At 48.9% G+C, this 19,750-nt stretch overlaps 1 protein-coding gene across 3 annotated transcripts in view; it reads right to left on the bottom strand.

Annotated features, from left to right (window-relative positions):
* Nucleotides 1-1,641: 1,641 nt before the first annotated feature.
* RAB27A (RAB27A, member RAS oncogene family) overlaps nt 1,642-19,750 on the bottom strand; it is a 21,302-nt gene continuing 3,193 nt past the window's right edge. Inside the window, exons 2-7 of one of the 3 annotated variants that reach the window (XM_081170111.1) lie at nt 19,334-19,415; nt 10,916-11,089; nt 8,123-8,208; nt 7,156-7,259; nt 5,527-5,650; nt 1,642-4,031 (exon numbers count right to left, since the gene is read on the bottom strand). In XM_081170111.1, the coding sequence (XP_081026237.1) occupies nt 3,833-4,031; nt 5,527-5,650; nt 7,156-7,259; nt 8,123-8,208; nt 10,916-11,068 (666 nt within the window). In that variant the 5' untranslated portion in view covers nt 11,069-11,089; nt 19,334-19,415 and the 3' untranslated portion in view covers nt 1,642-3,832. Of the gene's footprint in view, nt 4,032-5,526; nt 5,651-7,155; nt 7,260-8,122; nt 8,209-10,915; nt 11,090-14,925; nt 14,950-19,333; nt 19,416-19,750 lie in introns of those variants that run through there. The other 2 variants (XM_081170113.1, XM_081170112.1) reach the window with 2 other exon arrangements.

Raw genomic sequence — 19,750 nt, 5'->3', positions numbered from 1 at the left:
CCTCTCCAGGTTGGGCTGGGAGAGGAGAAGCCCCCGCCTGAGAAGGCGCTGGGGAGCCGCTGCTGCCAGGCCGACAGGACCTTCCCAGCCCTCCCTGGAGAGAGGCTGGGCAATGAACCTTCTGCAGGCAAAGCAGTTCTTCTATCACTGAACTGTGGCGTGGAAAGGGTAGTGGTGGTGAAAGAAGGTGAATGGGTGGGAGCAGTGGCGTAGCGTGGGTTGTCAGCACCCGGGGCAAGGCAAGTAATTTGCGCCCCCTAACCTGTGGATTTGCGCCCCCTAACCCGTGGATTTGCACCCCCTAACCCCCAGATGTTGCGCCCGGTGCAGCCCGCCCCCCCCTGCACCCCCCCCACGCTACGCCACTGGGTGGGAGAGCCTTAGCTGTCAACTTACAGATTTGAAAATAAGGGATCAGCAGCCAGAATAAGGGATTTTGGCTTAGTTTATACAGAAATCCGGCACTGATGGAGCCAGGCTGCTTTGGCTGCGACTGACGGTGTTTTGCAGGGGGTTGGACTGGATGATCCTAAGGGTCTACAACTCCCACCAAAGAAGAGCGGCAGACAAAACTGATGAACGACATCGAGATGGCAAAGCTTACAGGCAGAATTAGAAACCAGGAAGAGGACCTCTTTAATAAAGAATGGGGAAAGTTTATAATTTAGTTGAAAAGCTATTGGAAAGAGTTACATACATTGGTAGGATTGACAGAAAACTTGTAGTAAAAATTTGAACTATGGATGGACAAGTGATTTGTAAAAATAGAGTTATGAAAGGGGTCAGAGGGGGAAATCACTACATTATGCTGCACTGGCTGGAGGGTATGCTAAGCAGCACGTCCTGGCGCGAGGGGTTCCATCGGCCCTTCTCCGCCAGGGAGGGAGGGAGAGACACTCTCGCCCACGCCGCCCGTGAGCCCAGCATGAGGCGACCGCTGAAGTGTTGCCCTTCTGCGTCCCACCCCATCCCTTCCTCTTCCTCCTCCCTCAGGCCGCCTTCTCAGCTGCCGCCACCTCCGGCTTCCCCTGGCAGCGCAGCGAAAGTCTCGCAAGAGAGGGGCTGCCTGCCCGCCCGCTGCCACCCATCTCCTCACAACGCGCCCCTGAGGGGGGAAAGGGAGAGACGGAGACGCAGCAGCTCTCACACGCGGCAGAGGACCCCGAGCCACTGCTTCCCTCCCGAGCCAGGCGAGCATGAAACCCGGGAAATTTCATAGAATCATAGAGTTGGAAGAGACCACAAGGGCCATCGAGTCCAACCGCCTGCCAAGCATCAGGGACATCATCAATAAGGGACAGCAGCGGGACACGGTGCTGGGATAAGGGAGTTTCCCGCCAAATAAGGGACGGTTGACAGCTATGGGGAGAGCCCCGGGTGAGGAGCAGTAGGCATGGTCCCTAAGGGACTTGGCTCTTAATTGCCTTCCCCTGCTTTCTCTCCAGTTATTTCAGGGTGTTCTCTAATGATGGAGGATCTTGAGGTGCAGAAACAGGGGGCACCAGAGAACTCCCATTATCATTGCTGACTCTTCGGTGCAGCACATTTATGATGAGCGATGCGTAAACGTCTCCTGTGCAACTTCTGAATCATTCTGCACAGATTCCTGATCTCAGCTACAAATAAGTCAAAGATGCAGGCCACTGCTATAATTCATTTTTAATAGAGATACCTCTTCATGGCAGTACATGGCAGTTATAAATTTTCCATTTATACAGTTCGATAAATATAGCATGCGGGTCAAAAAATATGGCTGTTTCAGCCTTTTGTATCAAATCTAAAACACACCTCTGGTTTCAGAAAAATGCATCCCTGTCGTTTACACTGACGTAATTTTAGCCTTAGTGTACAGGTGGCAGAGTTCCAGGACATTCCTCCACAAAGTGAAGTTGTATTTCTCCTTTGTTTAAAAAAATACTGGCTCTTTTGCTAGTCCTGGGTCCTTTCAAAGGCACTTCTAAAGAGCAAAAAGCCTCCAGTCAGTTGTGCGTCTCAGGCATTGGCAGACATTTGAGCCAATATTTCCATACCCCCACTCCAGGCCCCAACACAAACTTGAATGTCCCATCTTGAGGCCTGAGCATGAGGTGGGTTTTAAAACAGCACAGCAAATTTCTCAGAACACTTAACAGCTCCCCTTAATCCCCTGGAATGCATTTCTGGATGTAAGCATGTTCACAGTTTACCCAACTGCTACTACTGTATCCTTTTAATACATTCAGATTTTCTTATTAAAACTGTATTTGGCAGGGCAGGTTTTGACCTGCAGCACGTGGTCAACAAAATATCCAGGGTGTTCACATAAATAGATTTTTGGGTGCTATTTTGTCAACATCAGGGTGACAGCCCTGCAGAGCACGTTGCACAAACACGTAAGGGTTTCTTATTTTGTTTATTATCTCCAAGCATCTGGGCCTCAGTGGTGAACAGCAAGTCACACTTAATGCTCAGGTCTTACAACCAACCAGTTAGGCAGTTTGGTGGGTGGGCAGGGCTGGTGCATCAGGGAAGCATGGAATGCTTTGCTTGTATGTGTTGGGACCATTTGACACACACACACCCAAACATGGCTAAGGCGGCTAGCTTCAAGTCCGGCAATGGGATAGAGGCAGGGACTTAAGTGTGCAGAGACTGAATAAGACTTTGTTAAGGCTTTTGAGCGAGATGTTTTAAAAGGTGTTGGAAAAATGTAGGTGCTCAGAAGATTGTTCAGTGGCACGGCATGGTAAGACAAAGTTAGTAGCTCTGCACCCCCACTTTGCACAAGCAAACAGCAAAGCCCCCTCCCCTCTTCTGGTGTTGTTCTCATCCCCTTCAAGCACTTGCAGGAGGTGCTCCCAGGAGGCTCTAAGCCCCGTTCAAAGTACTGATTCTGCCCGAGAATAAATAAACTGATCTAGACCATTTGATTACACGCATCAGCGAAAGCAGGCAAGCTGCAGAATCACAGCAAATGAGTCTGGATTCTACCGGAGCAAAGAAAACAGAGACGGCAGGTGTATAAGCCAAGAGTTTAACAGAGTAAGGCCTCGCCAGAAGAGTCAGTAATAATATTTTCAGTCCGATTGTGAAGGAGACTTTTTCCAAACAAAGAAATTTAGCACAAAGCATTAGCTTGCCCTCTATTCCTGTCAAAACAAGAAAATTTACATATGACACTTCTGCATCCGTATACAATGCAACATACTCTTGCTCCACCTACTTAGGCAGGATAGCACATCTGGATTCTAGCAATACTAACTCTGAAAGGTGGCAGGGTTTGGTCCAAGGGCCAGCTTGATGTCTCTAAAAACCACAGATAGGGGAGCAGTTGTCCTTCAGATGTTGCTGGACTGCAGCGCCCATCAGCCTCAACAGCAGAGTCAGGGATGATGGGAATTGTTAGTCTAGCAACATCCGGAGGTGGAGATGGGATGCCGGTTCCCTATTATTGATAACAAAGGATTTATTTATCTATTTTTAACGCATTAAAATACAGAACATTTCCAGTAACGAAGAACAAATTACTTGCTTCCTCTGGCCAATTCAGCCCACCCACCCATTTCTGTTGTTGCAACAAGGGAATTTAGGTCCTTAGAGGAAACAGCACTTGCTGTTAAGCAGCCAGTCTAAATCCTGAAAACTTAGGCCAGCCTAGCTAGTAACTAATAAAGGGAAACGGCTGCAAAGCACAAGTTGGTGTTGTTTGATAGTAAACTGGTGCTTAGCAGAGCTGATCATCACACATCTACATCTACGTATAGAGAAGGTGGTCCAAAAATTATTCATATTAAGCTTCAGCCACAATATCATCATAGCTTAATTTAAAATGTCGCAGTCACGTCTCTAGCGATCAGCAGCTACACTTGCTTTTCTCTTTTTCCTCACTGAGCTGCTCTGTGGAGCTGTGCCCATTAGGCTGCACTACCCCTTCTGGGATCCAGGACTTGTCCACACACCGTTCCATTCGCTTCATGATGAGGTCCAGAAGCGTCTCAATGGCCTTGCTCACGTTGGCCCCATTGGCAGCACTCGTTTCAAAATAAGGGATCCTGGAAAGAAGGCATCAGAAAGGTTTACTCTGCGGAGCTGTGCCATTCTGAGATAATGGCGGCTCTCAGGAAGGAAAGGAGAATTAAGGCCTGCTTGGCTTCTCAGAACACAATTTTTATCGGAAGCACTCACAAGGGCTGCTTCTGGACAGTCACTCTTTCACAGGAAGGATACCAGAACTTTAGCTTTGCCCGGCTATAAGTGAATTAAAGCTCCCTGTTGCCCGAGCAAAACAAATCCACTTTAAAAAAGAATCTGACCTCAGAAAGCGAGGGGATGAAAAGTGGGGGGTGGAAAATGGGAGGGCATATAAACACAAGCAGATCAGAATAAATGTGCAATAATCTAACCTCCATGTAAGTTTTGAGCAAGTAAATCAGGACAAACGCTGCTGAATAAACAGGGCTTTTCAAAGGGCAGGGGGATGACCGTCTTCTGCAGGAGGACTGGGCAAAAGCAGGTCCTCATATTCTCCAGCTGGTGGTGCTCAAGAGGTGGCTGATTTTGCAGGCCACTTCCTTGCTACTTTTTCACTTGGCTGCAATTTCTATACCAAACAGTCCATTCATGCAGGCCAGAGTCTGACCTTTGGGTTCACCTCCCTCACTTGGGAGTGGAGAGCAGGAGCTTCTGGCACCGCATTCCCTGCACAATTGCCAACAAGACTGGCAGAGTCCTCTGGGCTCCCACCCAGACCCACCCCTCCACGGGAAGGAGGAGCCAGCCTGCTCCCAGTTCTGCTCAGTGCCCCAAGGCAGGGGTGAAACTAGGCTTTCTTTCACCCGGGTCTCCCACTGCTGTCATCCCCCCAGCAACTAGTGTTCAGGATGAACACTGGAGGTGGAGGGGAGGGTCTTCCTCACGAAACCATCCTTCCTTTTGCCTGCAATGAATCCCCAGTCAATGGGGTGGGACTCATTGGCACCAGGAAGAGTTTTCTTCTAATGTCTTCGGGGGTTCCCCCACCAACACTCACCCATTCTGGAGCATCAAGGGCTGCCACAATATTTAAAATTAAAGTAAAATAAAATAATAGCTTCTTTATCACTCTTGTGCAAGGCTCAGTCAGGTAAATATCACTCTTGCACAAGACCTCCGTATTAAAAAATTAAAACAACACATGGAAATAGATTGTGACATCACCGCCCCCAACAAGATTCCATTTCCCCAAATGAAACATGAAAACTAAGGTGGGTAACGTTTGCTCTTGCGCACTTCCTGGGAGGAGTTGTTGTTTTTTAAGGTGTGCACACAAAGATACAGGAATACCTGTGCAGATGCCCTGAAAAGAAAAAAAAAAAGGCAGTGGAGGGTGGGGGCAAAGGGACTGAGAAAGGATCCTGGGCTCTGAAGGATTATTTCCATCTGCCTGAGGAGTACCAGGTCACCAGTTTTTCTGTTAAGCAGCTCCTTAGAGGAACTCCCTCCAGCCTCTCCAGGAGGCAGCCACCGCTCTGCCCAAACCGCAAGAATAACGGGGAGGATGTGACTTGCCCATGCTTCTCTGCAAGTTCCTTTGCCTCCTCTTCTTTCACCACCCGCTGCTCTTCCAGGTCGCTTTTGTTTCCGCACAGGACCACATCGGGGTTTTCACAATAGGCGTGGGTTTGCAACTGGCCTAACAGTAACAGGAAAAGGGAAATGCCAGGCTCACTTGCTGCAACAGCCAGAGACATGGCGAAAGCAGAGCACTCTATGGCCTTCCTGCACAGATCCCTCCATTCTTACCTTACGGTGAATTCTCCCTACCTGTGACTGTCACACACCCAGTCCCCTCCATGGGCACCCGAAGGTGTCCTGTTGCTCCCATGCAAGAATTCAGCCTGTCACCCTTGTGAATCTGGACTAGGCTTGGTGCTAGTAGAGGGGGACATGAGTCCATGGATGCAGTGACCACCCTCCTCTCCAGGAACCCAAGCAAATGCACTGGGTGCTGCTGCTGCACCCACAGGACCCAACAATGCAAAGGGAAGCGTTTCAGAGGGCAGCCTGGAGGCAGCGAGGTAACACAGACGCAGTTAGGGCAAGGGCCTCTTCACCCCTTGCCAGGGTGGACGGCTGAAAGCTGTTCAGCCTTCACTGAGTTCAGCTGAGAAAGTCAGAAAAGTGCCTCTGGAGGTTCCTGTGCAGGTAGGGACAGAAAGACCCCAGACAGAAATCTGAGGCTGGGGCATGACATGCTTCTTACAAAAAAAAACCTGCCCTGCCCACCACAGGAACCCAATTAATAATACAGTGGTGCCCCGCAAGACGAATGCCTCGCAAGACGGAAAACCCGCTAGACGAATTTCCTATGGGCTTGCTTCGCAAGACAACAATGCCTTGCAAGTTCCTGCGGGGTTTTTTCCCTCCCCCCTTTTCTAAGCCGCTTATCAGCTGATCCGATCAGCAGATAAGCTGCTAAAAGCCGCTAGAAGCCGCTAATAGCGCTAATCCGCTAATCCGTCAATGGGCTTGCTTCGCAAGACGAAAAAACCGCTAGACGAAGAGAATCACAGAATGGATTCTTTTCGTCTTGCGAGGCACCACTGTAATACCTTTATTGTCAATGTACAACCTGTGTACAATGAAATTAAATGCCACGGAGGACAGCTGTGGAATGTCCCCAGCCAAGACAGCATCTGCCTCCAAGCTTTGCTTGGGCAGCAGAAAGAAAAGGCTTTGTTCGCCAGGACTTTTCATCTTTTGCCTCCTTCACAGACGGTTCACGTTAAGAACACTGTTTGAAAATACACCCCCACAGAAAACCAAAAGACTGCTGCTTTGGATTCAACCTTGCACGCCAAGGGGACAACAGTGGGGAAGGTGATCAGGGTTGGGGGCAGACACTACCAACCGGGGGGCATTATTCTTCCTCCTGGACGTGTGCCCGCTTGTGCCTCAGTGTCTCATTGCTTCCTATAGGGCTGTTGAAGAAGAAGAAATCCCTACAGGCCCACATTTTGTTAATGGCCCAAAATAATGGATCCAGACTTGTTCCATGCTGACTTTTGGGGTGTTCCCCACTGGCTGCAGGGCCAGGGTGAATTATGGGCCCATCGCTCTCTACAGCCCCACACCCACAGGGGTCATACTGGGAAAAGGCAGCCGCCTAATGAGGAGTGCGGGAAGACAGCCTCTTACTCATCCAGTTTCTGATGTTGAGGAAACTTTGCTCGTTGGTCAAATCAAAGAGGAGAAGGAAGCCCATTGCATCTCGGAAGAAGGCGGTCGTCAAGCTACGAAACCTGCAAGGACGAAAAGCAAAGATATTCTTTTAGCCAAGAATAAACAAGGACCTGCAATAAGGGAAGTTATTAGTCTGATGCATTTTACCACTGACTTCAAAGGAGCCAGAATTCTCGATATAATTACTATGGTCCAAGTCTAAAGTAATCTGAAAGGAACAGAGGGACTCTTGGGGAGGGGCTTTAGTGTCTCAAAACACCTCTTAGCAAAGGCATTTTGGCCAATTGTCAACAACAGAAGAAAAGCTGCCACAGAGGTCAAGTTAGGATAAAGGACAACTTACTGAGGGGGGTGGGCGAGCTTAGAGGTGTTTAAAATGATGGATAATGTGGAGAAAGGAATAGAGGCAGATGTTTTTCTTCCCCTTCATAATATTAGACCTCAGAATCATTTGTTTCTGTTGACTGATGGGAGATCCAGGGCAGACAAAAGGAAGCAGCTCATGATTAAATTCTGGAATTTGCTCCTACAAGTTGATTTGTTTTATTTATTTATTTCATTTCATTTAAGATTCACTTCCTAGAAACATCTCAAAGCAACAATAAAAATGTCAGTAATGAAGCATATACATAGGATGCAGTGAGGGCCACAAACATGGATGACTTTAAAGGGAGATTAGGAAAATGAATGAAACGAATGTGATTAGAAAAATGAATGGAGGTGGTCAGGAGCTACTTGTGCTCAGGGGGGCACATCTCATCTGCAGGGACAGAGGCTACAGCCTTCCTAGTTGATGCAGGGGGGGGGGACCCAAAGTCAGAGAGACCTATTGGCCACTGCAAGAAAAGGATGGTCAACTAGAAGGATTTTCTGAAACTCTTATATTTTCAGTCTGGCTCTATTTCTTCTTTGTATCCCTTACCTTTCTTGCCCAGCTGTGTCCCACAGCTGGAGATGTATTCTCTGTCCTCGACCACTAATGCCATCCGGCCCATTTGATCGGTACACCTGTTTAAAAAAGGCATGACATTGGACGAGTACCTCTGGGGATCTCCCTCCACAAAGAGCCCCCCACACCTTCAGTCTTCGGGAAGCCTGGGCTGTGGGCTTAGAGTCAGGTATCGAACTGGCTTTTGTGGCTCTGCTCCTGGGCTGCTTGCACCTATGGTCTGCTTTATCTGCTGCCAGTAATTGGATTTAATTTAGGAGAGGAAATACAATGAATACAATATTTTAATATTGTTCCCCAGGAGCTGCTGCTGCTGCTGTTGTTGTGAGGGTTTCTGCAGGGTCCAAAACTCAAGCTGCCAAACCCAAATAAGCCCAGTTGGCCTCCCCGTGGGCTTGGTCAGTTTCCAGGATGTTTTCAGAGGATTTCAATTCTAGTGTCGAGCAGCAGAAGCCCTTGGAAGAACTCACGACTGAAAACACTTCCAGTGCATATTTCTGAATGATGATCGTTCAGAAACGGCTGGAAGTTTTCGTTAGGAAATGTTGTTACTCAGGCCTCTGCAAATCCGCTTGCCGTCTGTATAGAGTTTCTGCTCACTGCGATTCGAGAACCCATGAATCCATGCCCCAAACCCTGGGAAGGAGAGCAGAGGAGGAGCTCCTCCAATCACACTGGGCTTTGGAACAGGCAAGCCTGCCCCAAAGCCAAGTGAAAGCAGGGAGACCCCTTCAACCCCATTTCCAAAGAGGAGGGCAGTTTTCTAATGTCAGGCACTGTGGAGCCGGCAGAAGTAGCATCCAGGAGACCTGACACAGCTTCTTCCTCCTGCTCTAATGCCCAAGGCAATATCTCTGTATTTAGAAAGATTCATAGGTTGCTTAATCACAAAACATTTAAGTGGTAGACATTAGAGGTGCCCCAATCCACACACACATGCCGCCCCATGTTTTCGGGCACACAAATGGAGCCATCAGTGGTGACTGCAAATGGTGGCTGGGTAGTAAATAAATCCAAAACGTGTGGAACCTGATTTTGATTGCTTAGATTTCAGTGTAACTGCAAAAAGTACAATCAGATAAGAAAGACACTGGCAATTTAGCTGCACCTTTTCTCCTGGCAGGCTGGCATTGATTGCTAGCAGCAAGTAGGAAAGGCAGGCACCCGGACAGTGTCAAATTGATCTCATTATAGGCAGGGACGGGATATTAATATATGGAAAACCAGGCAGGCAGAGGCTGCAGCTGGAAGAGGTACGTGGAAAGGAGATAGCTACTTCTGCTTCTGTTGGGGACAGAAAAGAAGTCAAAGGGCAGCAGCAGCAGCCTGGAAAGGGACTTCCAGGAAGCTTGTTCTAACAATGACAGCAGACGAGGCTTCAGGAAAAACAAACAGATTTCTGCATGCCTAATTTTCTCATTCCCAGCAGCTCTCTTTTATTTTAATGCAGTTTGTGCTGCCCAGCTTAGTAGGATGATGCAACCTCATTGCTCCCAGGTGGGTTGGGGAATGGCTGAGACCATCAGAAGGTCAGAACAGCAGGAGGGCCCAGCTGACTTTGGGCTCATCCAGACTTGCGCTTGTCCCATGCCTAGAGAGCAAGGGCAGCTTCCCCCTTGCCCTGCTCCTTTCCCAGGGAAAACTGACTCTCTCTCTAAATTGAAGCAAACGTCCATCCAGAGAAAACCTGAATTGCCATTTGCTCCGACTGAGAGCTAAAGAACGTTTTTCCAGTGGGAGGGGGGAGTAGCAGGACAAGAGGAAGAGTGGATAAGCCCTTTGAGGCCCATGGCTGGGCAGGAACAAGTGGCTTTGAATTTACAGAGGAGTTTGAAGTTATTAGGACCAGATTGTTTGCATGAAGCGATGTGGTGAAACCACCAAATCATAGCATTATAGAGCTACAAGGTACCTTGAAGGTCATCTGCAATGCAGGACTCTCAACTAGATCATCCATGACAGGGGGCCATCCAACTTCTGCTGAAAAACCTCCACGGAAGGAGAGTCCACCACTTCTTGTGGGAGTTACAGGGAATCTCATGGACTGTTCTGCTACAGAATGAGCTGACCAAAGCCACCATCTTCCTTGCAAACAAAAGCCCCAGGCCCTTTCCTAGAGACTTCCTACAACCGACAGAACTGCACAGGTGGGTGGGTAGAAGCTGAAGGGAGGTGGATGGTGGTGGTGGCGGCAGGAAATCTATGTGGACTGGACTGGGGATGGGAATTGCCCCTTCCCCAGATTGTCCTCATTCCTTGAAACTAAAAGCGAAACTTGTTTTGGTTCACTAGCCCACGCTGTCTGCCACCAGGCCTGCAAGGACAGAAGGAGGTGGTTGTAGAAGAGCACCACTGAAAGAGGCCTGTGGAGAGGGCGCTCTTCAGAAATGGCACCCAAGCCCATTTGGCCAAACTGCTAAAAAGGTCACTAAAGGCAAAATCAAGGCTGTCGCATTTTGCAAGCGGCTGTGAAAAATAAAAAGCGCGATTTGCAAAGTCAGTATAAGCTGCACTTGGGGTGAGCTAATGGATGACTCCCCCATAAATATTAGCCACCTCCAAAGTGCAGACCTGCAGGCCTCATCCCTTCTCCTCCTCTGCTTCTCACCTGTTTATGTCCAAGAAGGACCAGGAATCTACACGCCCTGCCAGGTTCAGGGAAAACTGGGTCAGGTCTGAGTTCTGATCACAGTTTTCTGAAAGGTAGCTGAAAGTGAGTCTTCCCCCCCCCCCCAAATGGAGAGGTAGAAAATGGTGAGAACTTACCACCCTCTTTTCCCGGAAGTCGATGCCAACAGTTGTTATGAATTTGGAATTGAATTTGCCATCTGTGTACTGATAAAGGAAACTGGTCTTCCCCACACCAGAATCGCCCAGGGCTAAGAATTTGATTAGGTAATCGTAGTCCCCATCAGACATCGTGAGAACTCTGAGGACAGCCTTTGGGGTGAGACAGAGGGGAGGGGAGGAAGAGGAAGGGAGCAGCTTTCATTTCCCAGTAACTATATATTGCATTCTCTGAAATCCCAGCTATCAACTGTCCAGACTCACAGCATCTCCTCCATGGAGCCCAATCTAAGCACATGCGACATTTCCCCCGAAAAGAACAGTGCATAGTGCTCTGTGTGTGAAGAAGACTGTGCACACAAGATTCCTATGCAGAACATGTTGGGAAGATGTAACTTGCAATAGATTTACATACATGCACAGAACCAGGAAAGTCTTCATACTGTACATGACACAGGTGTCCATCTGTCCACTCCACCCCAAGCACATATAAGGAAAACATCGTGGCTGCAGAAGCCAAAATCCAGACTCTGATTCAGATTCCTCCTTCAGTGACAAAGTTTTCTGAATAGGCATGGGAAAATTACTCCATCACAGGACTCAAGTACACATGACAGGAGATGCCTGGTGCAGGTAGCCTGGTTGTCAACCACCCCCAGCCCCTAACCCCCAACACACACACACACACACACACACACACACACACACACACACACACACACACCAGGTAACATTTGGTTTTTTAAAAACCCCAGATAAAGTGTTGGCATGAGAACAAGCTTTGCATACTCTTGGTACAAAAGGTGTAATTAAGCTTGGTATTATCCTTGCTCGCCTCCAGACTGTCAGTATTTTGCAGGAGGAATTCAAGTGCATGCTGGGAATTTAGGGGGTTTTTTGGAATAAAAGTGGATTAAAGCACTCTGTCATCCTAACACAACAAACTTTTTGTTTTAATTAAATAAAACCCTGGCTTTGGGGTGTTGGGAAAGTGGGCGGCAAACACACTATAAAGCGTGGGATGAACAAAGGATTGGTGGGAAAACACAGCAAATTGGGACGAACACTCCCTGTTGTATAACCTCCCCACATACAAATCAGAATAAACGCTTAGTAAAGACGGGACATAGTCTAACCCCCACATGTGTTTTGTGCAGGGCAAGTCAGGGTGAACACTCAATAAACAGGTCGTCCGATGAAGTCACTTGATAAACGTTATTAAGAAGTAGCAACTGGTGCTCACCATTTAATGGACTTCTGCATGGACAGGGGTATTAGGGAGCCAGTACATCCCTAATCTCCTGCCAACCTAGCAGTTCGAAAGCACGTCAAAGTGCAAGTAGATAAATAGGTACCGCTCCAGCGGGAAGATAAACGGTGTTTCAGAAGCGGCTTAGTCATGCTGGCCACATGACCCGGAAGCTGTACGCCGGCTCCCTCAGCCAATAAAGCGAGATGAGCACCGCAACCCCAGAGTTGTCTGTGACTGGACCTAATGGTCAGGGGCCCCTTTACCTTTTTACATCCCTAACATGGTCCACTTTCTCTCTCTCTCTCCCTCTCCGCATCACATTATACCACAGATGAGGCTGCCTGGCCTAGGCTTATTGACTGTGTTTCAGCCCGATTTGGGAAGAAGGAACTTTAAAGTCAGGGGAAATGATGCCAAGGTGCTTTTTATAGGTTTTCAGCTGATGGTAACGGAGCTAAATTGTGCTGACCTGTACTTCCAACCTGCACGGGTTTTCATGATTTATTTTTACAATTCCTACCTGTCATTCCTGTCTTCAGAACACAGCGCTCAAGGCAGTTGAGAAAATACAAAAATAGTCTACTACTGAACAAGCTGTTCTACCTATGGAAAGGGGTGAGCAGGGAGATGGGGCTGTTAAGGCAGGCTGAGGGCTAGATAGGCTATTTAGGAAAAAAGAAAAGACAACACCTCACTGATGCCTTGGCATGACAATCCCTGAGAGGAAACCAGCTGAAAATCTCTCCCTAGGAAGGTTGGCACAGATAAGAGAGGCAGCAAGACTATTGTTGTCCTGCAGGGTTAAGCTTCATCCTCCTCCTCCTCCTCCCTGCACAAATATTTAAGAAGCGGTCTCCACCCTTAGTCTATTTAGGTTAAAGCTGAACAGCCCAGGAGCCCTTCCACAAGAACAGCAGCAAAGCCCAGGCAGGATTTCAGCAGGCGGGTTAGTCAGCATGATGACCATCTACAGCATTTTTGCAAATGTCATCACACACTCCACCGAATGCCTATTAGAATAGCAATCTATACCTTCAGGAGGACATAAACAAGGTGCAGATGGCACAAGAAGACCTGGAAGAGCCTCCACTTCAGGGAGGGTTTGGCCAGGCAGAATCCTTGGAGCAGCATCGCATAAGACTAAAGGAGGACCCGCAGGACCATCTGAGCACACAGTGGCCATTTGCAAGGCCTGCATGGTGCAAACTGGAGCCGTGCAGGAGCAGAGGCTGCTATTGGACTCATCACATGCCAAGCCAGCCTCCCATTGGGGAGGGTTTGCAGCAGTGCACAAGAAGTTCTGCCCTGAGAATGGACCAGCGCCAGCACATGGACCAGCTCTGTGTGCAGCGGCCACATAAAGCAGATTTCCACTGATGGCCAAACCTGGGATTCCAGAAAGGGACAAAACATGGCTCTTGGGAGGCTACAAGGCAAACGGTCCCAGCCATAGTCAGCAGCACTCTGCTCTGCCTGCTGCTTCTCCCTGACCTGAACATTTTGCTAGAAGTGGCTAGAATTAACCCCTCAACATCTGGCCTATGTGCTGCTGCTGCTGCACCTGTACACAATTTGCACCAGTGTTAAGCTGGTTGCACATACGGTATTTACTCCAATCTAATGCTCAGCTTTTTTGGCCTAATTACATTGCAAAAATTAAGGTGAGCATTAGGATTCAATGCACATTTACATTTGCCAGCAATTACGGTACTTTTTTTAGTTTCAAGGTTCTGAAAATTGAGACGCGCATTGGATTCAATGGTGTGTTAAAGGTAAAGGGACCCCTGATCATTAGGTCCAGTCGTGACCGACTCTGGGGTTGCAGCGCTCATCTCGCTTTACTGACCGAGGGAGCCGACATACAGCTTCCGGGTCATGTGGCCAGCATGACTAAGCCGCTTCTGACAAACCAGAGCAGCACACGGAAACGCCGTTTACCTTCCCGCCGGAGCGGTACCTATTTATCTACTTGCACTGCGTGCTTTAGAACTGTTAGGTTGGCAGGAGCAGGGACCGAGCAACAGGAGCTCACCCCGTCGCAGGGATTCGAACCGCCAACCTTCTGATTGGCAAATCCTAGGCTCTGTGGTTTAACCCACAGTGCCACCCGTGTCCCTTCAATGGTGTGTTAGACCCCGTTAAATACGGTAATCCCTTGCTTTAGGCAGGCCTTTCCTAACCTGGTGCTCTACTGATATTTGGGACACCAGATCCTGCAGCTGCAGCAACTATCATCCAAAACATCTGGAGAACACTGGATGGGTTGGGGCAGACAGCTTGAGTTCAGGCAGTCTCGTTTTAAAAGGCATGCATGGGGGGGGGGTGACTCCAAGTTCCTAGCCTGCCCAAGGGCACCCCGGGTCTTCCAGGGTAGAGCTGTGTGGCTTGCTGCTTGCTGAAGGAGAGCTGCTGGCCTTGAGGGGAAAGGCCAGACCTCTGCTTGGGGGCTCTCTGCAGCTCATTCTTACATCCAAATAACACAAATGGAAGTTCCTGCACTGAAAAACAGCACAGCTGGAAGGCAGAGGTCAGGATCAGGAAAGCCACCTTTTCAAAATGAGCTTGAATCCCCAGCAGCAGAGTCCCCTCCCTCCCCCCCCAGGTGTTGACTAACAACTGACCAGGTAAATGATCACTTTCAGCACCAACCTGCCTCAAGCCATGTCCCCACCCCTGCCGACTGCTGCTCCCCTGGACTGCACCCCAGCCATCACCCCAGAAAGGAAAAGCCACTCACCTCTCGGACAGCAACACCACAACAGCAGCAGCAGCGTGCTCTCGCCCAAGGCACATTCTCCCCAGCCCAACTAGCGGAGGAACAGCAGCCGGAGGGGCCCCACCTGCTTCGCACACAGCCCAGCCGGCAGCTTACGTGTCACCTGTTTGCTCTCTTGACAGGTGGGGCAGGTGTGCCTCGGGCGGGCTGGCGACAGGGCTGGGCTAGGGAGCCCCTTCCTCATCTGGGCACAGAGGCACACAGCTGCCCTTTATCTCCTGGGGGGCTCGGATCCCCACCCCTTCCAGACTCATCATCCCTCACAAAAAAAGAGTACAAGGTTGCAGCACACAAGTGGCAAGGCAAGGGAGCCATCGCCAGGCATCAAGCAGAGGAGTGTTTACATTACTGCCTTACATCCAGGTGAAACTGTTTCCCAGCTTCTGTGCCTTTCACAGCTCTGCCCACCCAACTCCAGCTGTTCGCAACAGGACAGCTCCTGTTTGGGTACACTCACCAGGGGGCGTTGATGGGTCGGGATGTATTTCTCAACTTGTGTTGGCTACCGTAATATTCACTAGAATATTAATTGTCATTTTCCCCTTGTGTGTTTTACCTGTCTTTTTTGTGATCTGGGTTTTATTTATTTAAATGCCAAGTGAAGACTGGCACTTCCTAACAGGGAAGAGGATGGCTCTGACGCTAGAAATCAGCTCATCTGACTCCTTGCACACCAGGCACTTAGCCATAACTTTTGCTTCCTTGTGCTTAAAATATCGTATTCCCCACTGTTGCTTCCGAAGGCCAGCTGATAAGAAGGCACCTGACTTCATGGAAGAGGCTTACTGCCTGGGCACCGTCTGTCATGTTTGATTCATAACAGCCATATGCAACCTGGCGAACCTGCCCTTTCCAGAGAGTGTCCTTCGGAGACCCGTCTGTTGTAGCTGCCAGAGGAGGCTTATACAAATGAGAGAGAGAGAGAAAGAGAAAGCGCAGTGCATCTTGGCCATGGTGGCAGCAGGGATTCTTTGCTCCCTCCTCCCAAAGTCTGGGCTCTTGTTTACATCTGCCTCCAAGAGCCTGAGGGGCAAGAAGCAGGCAATGCATTTAAATGATAGGATTTTTTTTTTAAGGTACAAAAAAACTCAGGCTTCCATACTTGAGCAGTGCTGTCAGTCAGAAGAGCCAACATGGAGATCTAGATGGGTCAATATTATGATTTGTTATATGGCAAGAGTCCCAGGCCCTTTCCTACATTCCTGTGAGGTTTACTCTATTTCCGGATTTGCTCTTTTCTGTTGGTGCAATCAAGTGGCCAAAAATAGGATCTTGTAATTACAAAGCCAGAAGAGAGGTGACCATTTCTTCTGTGTGTGAAACTAGTTAACTGAAGACAGAGCCATCACCTGCTTTTATAAAACAACCCCCTTCCTCATTGCAGAAGGAAAAAGGATGCAGGGAGGAGATGCTGGAGAGAATGCTTGCAGCTTCTGGCCTTAGACAACTGGGTGAGAAAGGGGAAGCTAGGAAGTCCACATTTTCCTGAGAAGAACCTTGGAGGCAATGCGTGGGGTGGTGACGGTAGAAAACAGAACATAACTAATTAAAGCAAACACAAAACATGCAAAAAACAAACAAACCACACATACCCAAAAAGCATGAACATGAAAGATTTCTGCATAAGACTCTCCTTAATGCTACTGCTGAAAACAGTTTGCAATGGGCCAGATTCAGAGCCATGTGGTCCTGATGTGGTCAGCAGGCACGAAAGCTGCAGAAAGGCCACTTGATCAGCTAGGACAGCCTTCACTGAACTGCTGCTTTGGACTGCAACTGGGTGGGGCTCAAGGGAGTTGTAGACAACTGGGCTAGGACATGTGTCCTGGCTTCACTCTCCTGCCATTTGGCCACAACAACTGCCCTTTTGACCATGCTTAAAGAATGTGTTCCGGGCAACAACTATGGCAGGAGCAACTGAGACCCGGATATACCCTCCAACCTTTATCCGATGAAAATAGGGACGTCCTGTTCCCTACCCAACACATCTCACTGGGTTGCCCCAGCCACTCTGGGCAGCTTCCAACATATATAAAAATAAATAATAATACATTAAAAAATAAAAAAAACATTTTTAAAAACCACTTTCCTATACAGGGCTGCCTTCAGTTGGCTTGGAGGCCAGATAATGCCCATACCCTCCCACATTTCTCCAATGGAAATAGTGACATCCTAAGAAAAGTGGGACATTCCGGGATCAAATCAGAAACTGGGACGGCTTCTCTACATCAGGGACGTCCCGTCTGCCCTATGATTTCAGGACCCAAACCTGAGACTTAGGGGCAGCCCCTGGTGATGTCACAAGGTTGGCCCTGAAGATGCAGGTAAATTGGGAAAGGGGAGTGGAGGAAGGCAGACCTGCCACACACACCTCCCTCCAAGTGTCTATGTTTAATTTGCAGCCAGCTCCTGAGGACTATATATACTTGAAACCTGAAGAGTTTTGGTCAGACCTGGAGGTCTGGCAACCCTTAGCAACAGCACAGAGCCAATACAGTGGTACCTCGGGTTAAGAACTTAATTCGTTCTGGAGGTCCGTTCTTAAACTGAAGCACCACTTAGCTAATGGGGCCTCCTGCTGCTGCCGCCGCGCCGCCGGAGCACGATTTCTGTTCTCAACCTGAAGCAAAGTTCTTAACCCGAGGTACTATTTCTGGGTTAGCGGAGTCTGTAACCTGAAGCGTATGTAACCCGAGGTACCACTGTATAATCTTAACCAATATGCTAATACAGCTGTACCTTGGATCCCGAACGCCCTGGAACTCAGACATTTTGGCTCCCCAACGCCACAAACCCGGAAGTGATTGTTCCGGTTTGTGAATGTTCTTTTGGAACCCAGAAGTCCAACGGGGCTTCCAAGTGGCTTCAGGAAGCTCCTGCAGCCAATCAGAAGCCGCAATTTGGTTTCTGAACGTTTTGGAAATCAAACGGACTTCCAGAATGGATTCCGTTCGACTCCCAAGGTGCGACTGTATCCGCTTCCAAGCCCTTTTCTATAAATATGGGAGACCCATCTGGTGACAAGGAAGAAATTGGATCTCATCTCCCATTCCTTGTACGCCCCCCCCCCCCAAAAAAAAAACTCCACAAGGAAGGCTAAGGCCAGGAGCTGGACAACTGTCCCAAGTGTGCTAAGACAGGCTGCCTTTGACAATCATGACCAGGCCAACCTGCCTTCCTCTGCCCACCCCAGACTCTCCCAGGCCTCTGCTCTGCTTCCACACTTTGGCCTTAAAGCAGAGACACTCTCCCCCACTCCTGTCAAGTCTGGAGGAAATGAACCCTACCAGGATTTCCTCTGGGGAAAGGGGAGACAGAGAAGAACAGGGGTCAGCAACCTTTTTCAGCCGTGGGCCAGTCCACCGTCCCTCAGACCATGTGGTGGGCTGGACTATATTTTGTGGGGGGAAATGAACGAATTCCTATGCCCCACAAATAATCCAGAGATGCTTTTTAAATAAAAGTACACATTCTATTCATGTAAAAACACCAGGCAGGCCCCACAAATAACCCAGAGGTGCATTTTAGATAAAAGGACACATTCTACTCATGTAAAAACACACTGATTCCCGGACCGTCCACAGGCCGGATTGAGAAGGCGATTGGGCCGGATCCGGCCCATGGGCTTTAAGCTGCCTACCCCTGGAGAATAATAACAAGACGAGTTTTGGCCTCTTGCAAGAAAGCCCAGGTAGCAAATGACTGGGCTGGGTCTGTGTTGCCATGGCTAGAAGGCCATGATAGAGATGCAAGCCGGACAACCTGTGTCAGACCTGGGGATGTGCTCTTTCCTCCTCCTCCTCACCTCACCCAGCAGTGAATCCGGTTGGAGAGAAGAGCCTGGGAAGCGACACAGGCGGCCAGAGCTGGAACTCCTCTAACTCACACTGAACAGCACAGATTAATCTGGAGCTGCAGCCAGCTAGTCTTTCTGCTTTTTCTCTTGTTTCCTGCAAAAGCAGCGGGAAACACTAGGCTCCGACTGGACGGTGTAGGAAGTGACATCGATGAGTGCTTATCGGCCTCTCCACTAAAACAAACAGTGTGGTTTTTCCTTCTTGTCAAATCAGTTTGATCACAGGCATTAGGCGTTTTCCCGTTCAGCTTCACCTCCAGGCATCTCCAGAGCAGAAACGCCTGTAGCTCAAGAGCCCTTGGCCCTGGATCCTGTGGTGGTGATTTAGTAGGGAGTTTCCCTTTAAGGCAGCTGTCAGTCACAGCCAGCTGGAGGGATTCAGTCCATTTAAAAAGCCCGGGAATTGCCAGGCCTACAAGTCGTATTTGTTTAGTCTCGCTAGGATTCTTGCTTTTTATCTCAGAAAAAAGTCCTTGTTGTTTCCCTCACCTTTGATTCTTGGACACAACTTACCTGGCAACAAAGGATGGCTCTTTTATCGCTGAAGCCACCAGTGCCTTTTCTTCAATGCCAGGGGACCCTCTAAGTGCGTTCCCTGTTTGGATGTGGATGTTTGAAAATGACTTGTTAGCAGTTAATGATACAGAAATCTCTGAAGCAAGGAAATGGGTAGTGCTTATTAACTGCCTGGGTGGATATTTCATGCAGGGCTTTAAGGAACATTTTTGTGCCAAAAGGGAATGTGGTATATAATTGCTACAAATTTCACCCGAGTGAACAAAAACCAGGGGAATTTGCACTCTAAGGGATTTAATGAGCTCATATAACAAGAGATTGGGGGGGGGGTCCTAGGGGCTTCTGCCCTTGCTCAAAAGTTTTGTTTGCTTCCCATCCTTTCCCCCAGGACTTTGGTCCTCTCTTAGACTTGCC

The sequence above is a fragment of the Podarcis bocagei genome (assembly GCF_964188305.1).
Source record: "Podarcis bocagei genome assembly, chromosome: 14".
NCBI classification, from domain to species: Eukaryota; Metazoa; Chordata; class Lepidosauria; order Squamata; family Lacertidae; genus Podarcis; species Podarcis bocagei.
Note: the sequence above shows the minus strand (reverse complement) of the source record. Positions and strands in the feature narration are given on the sequence as shown.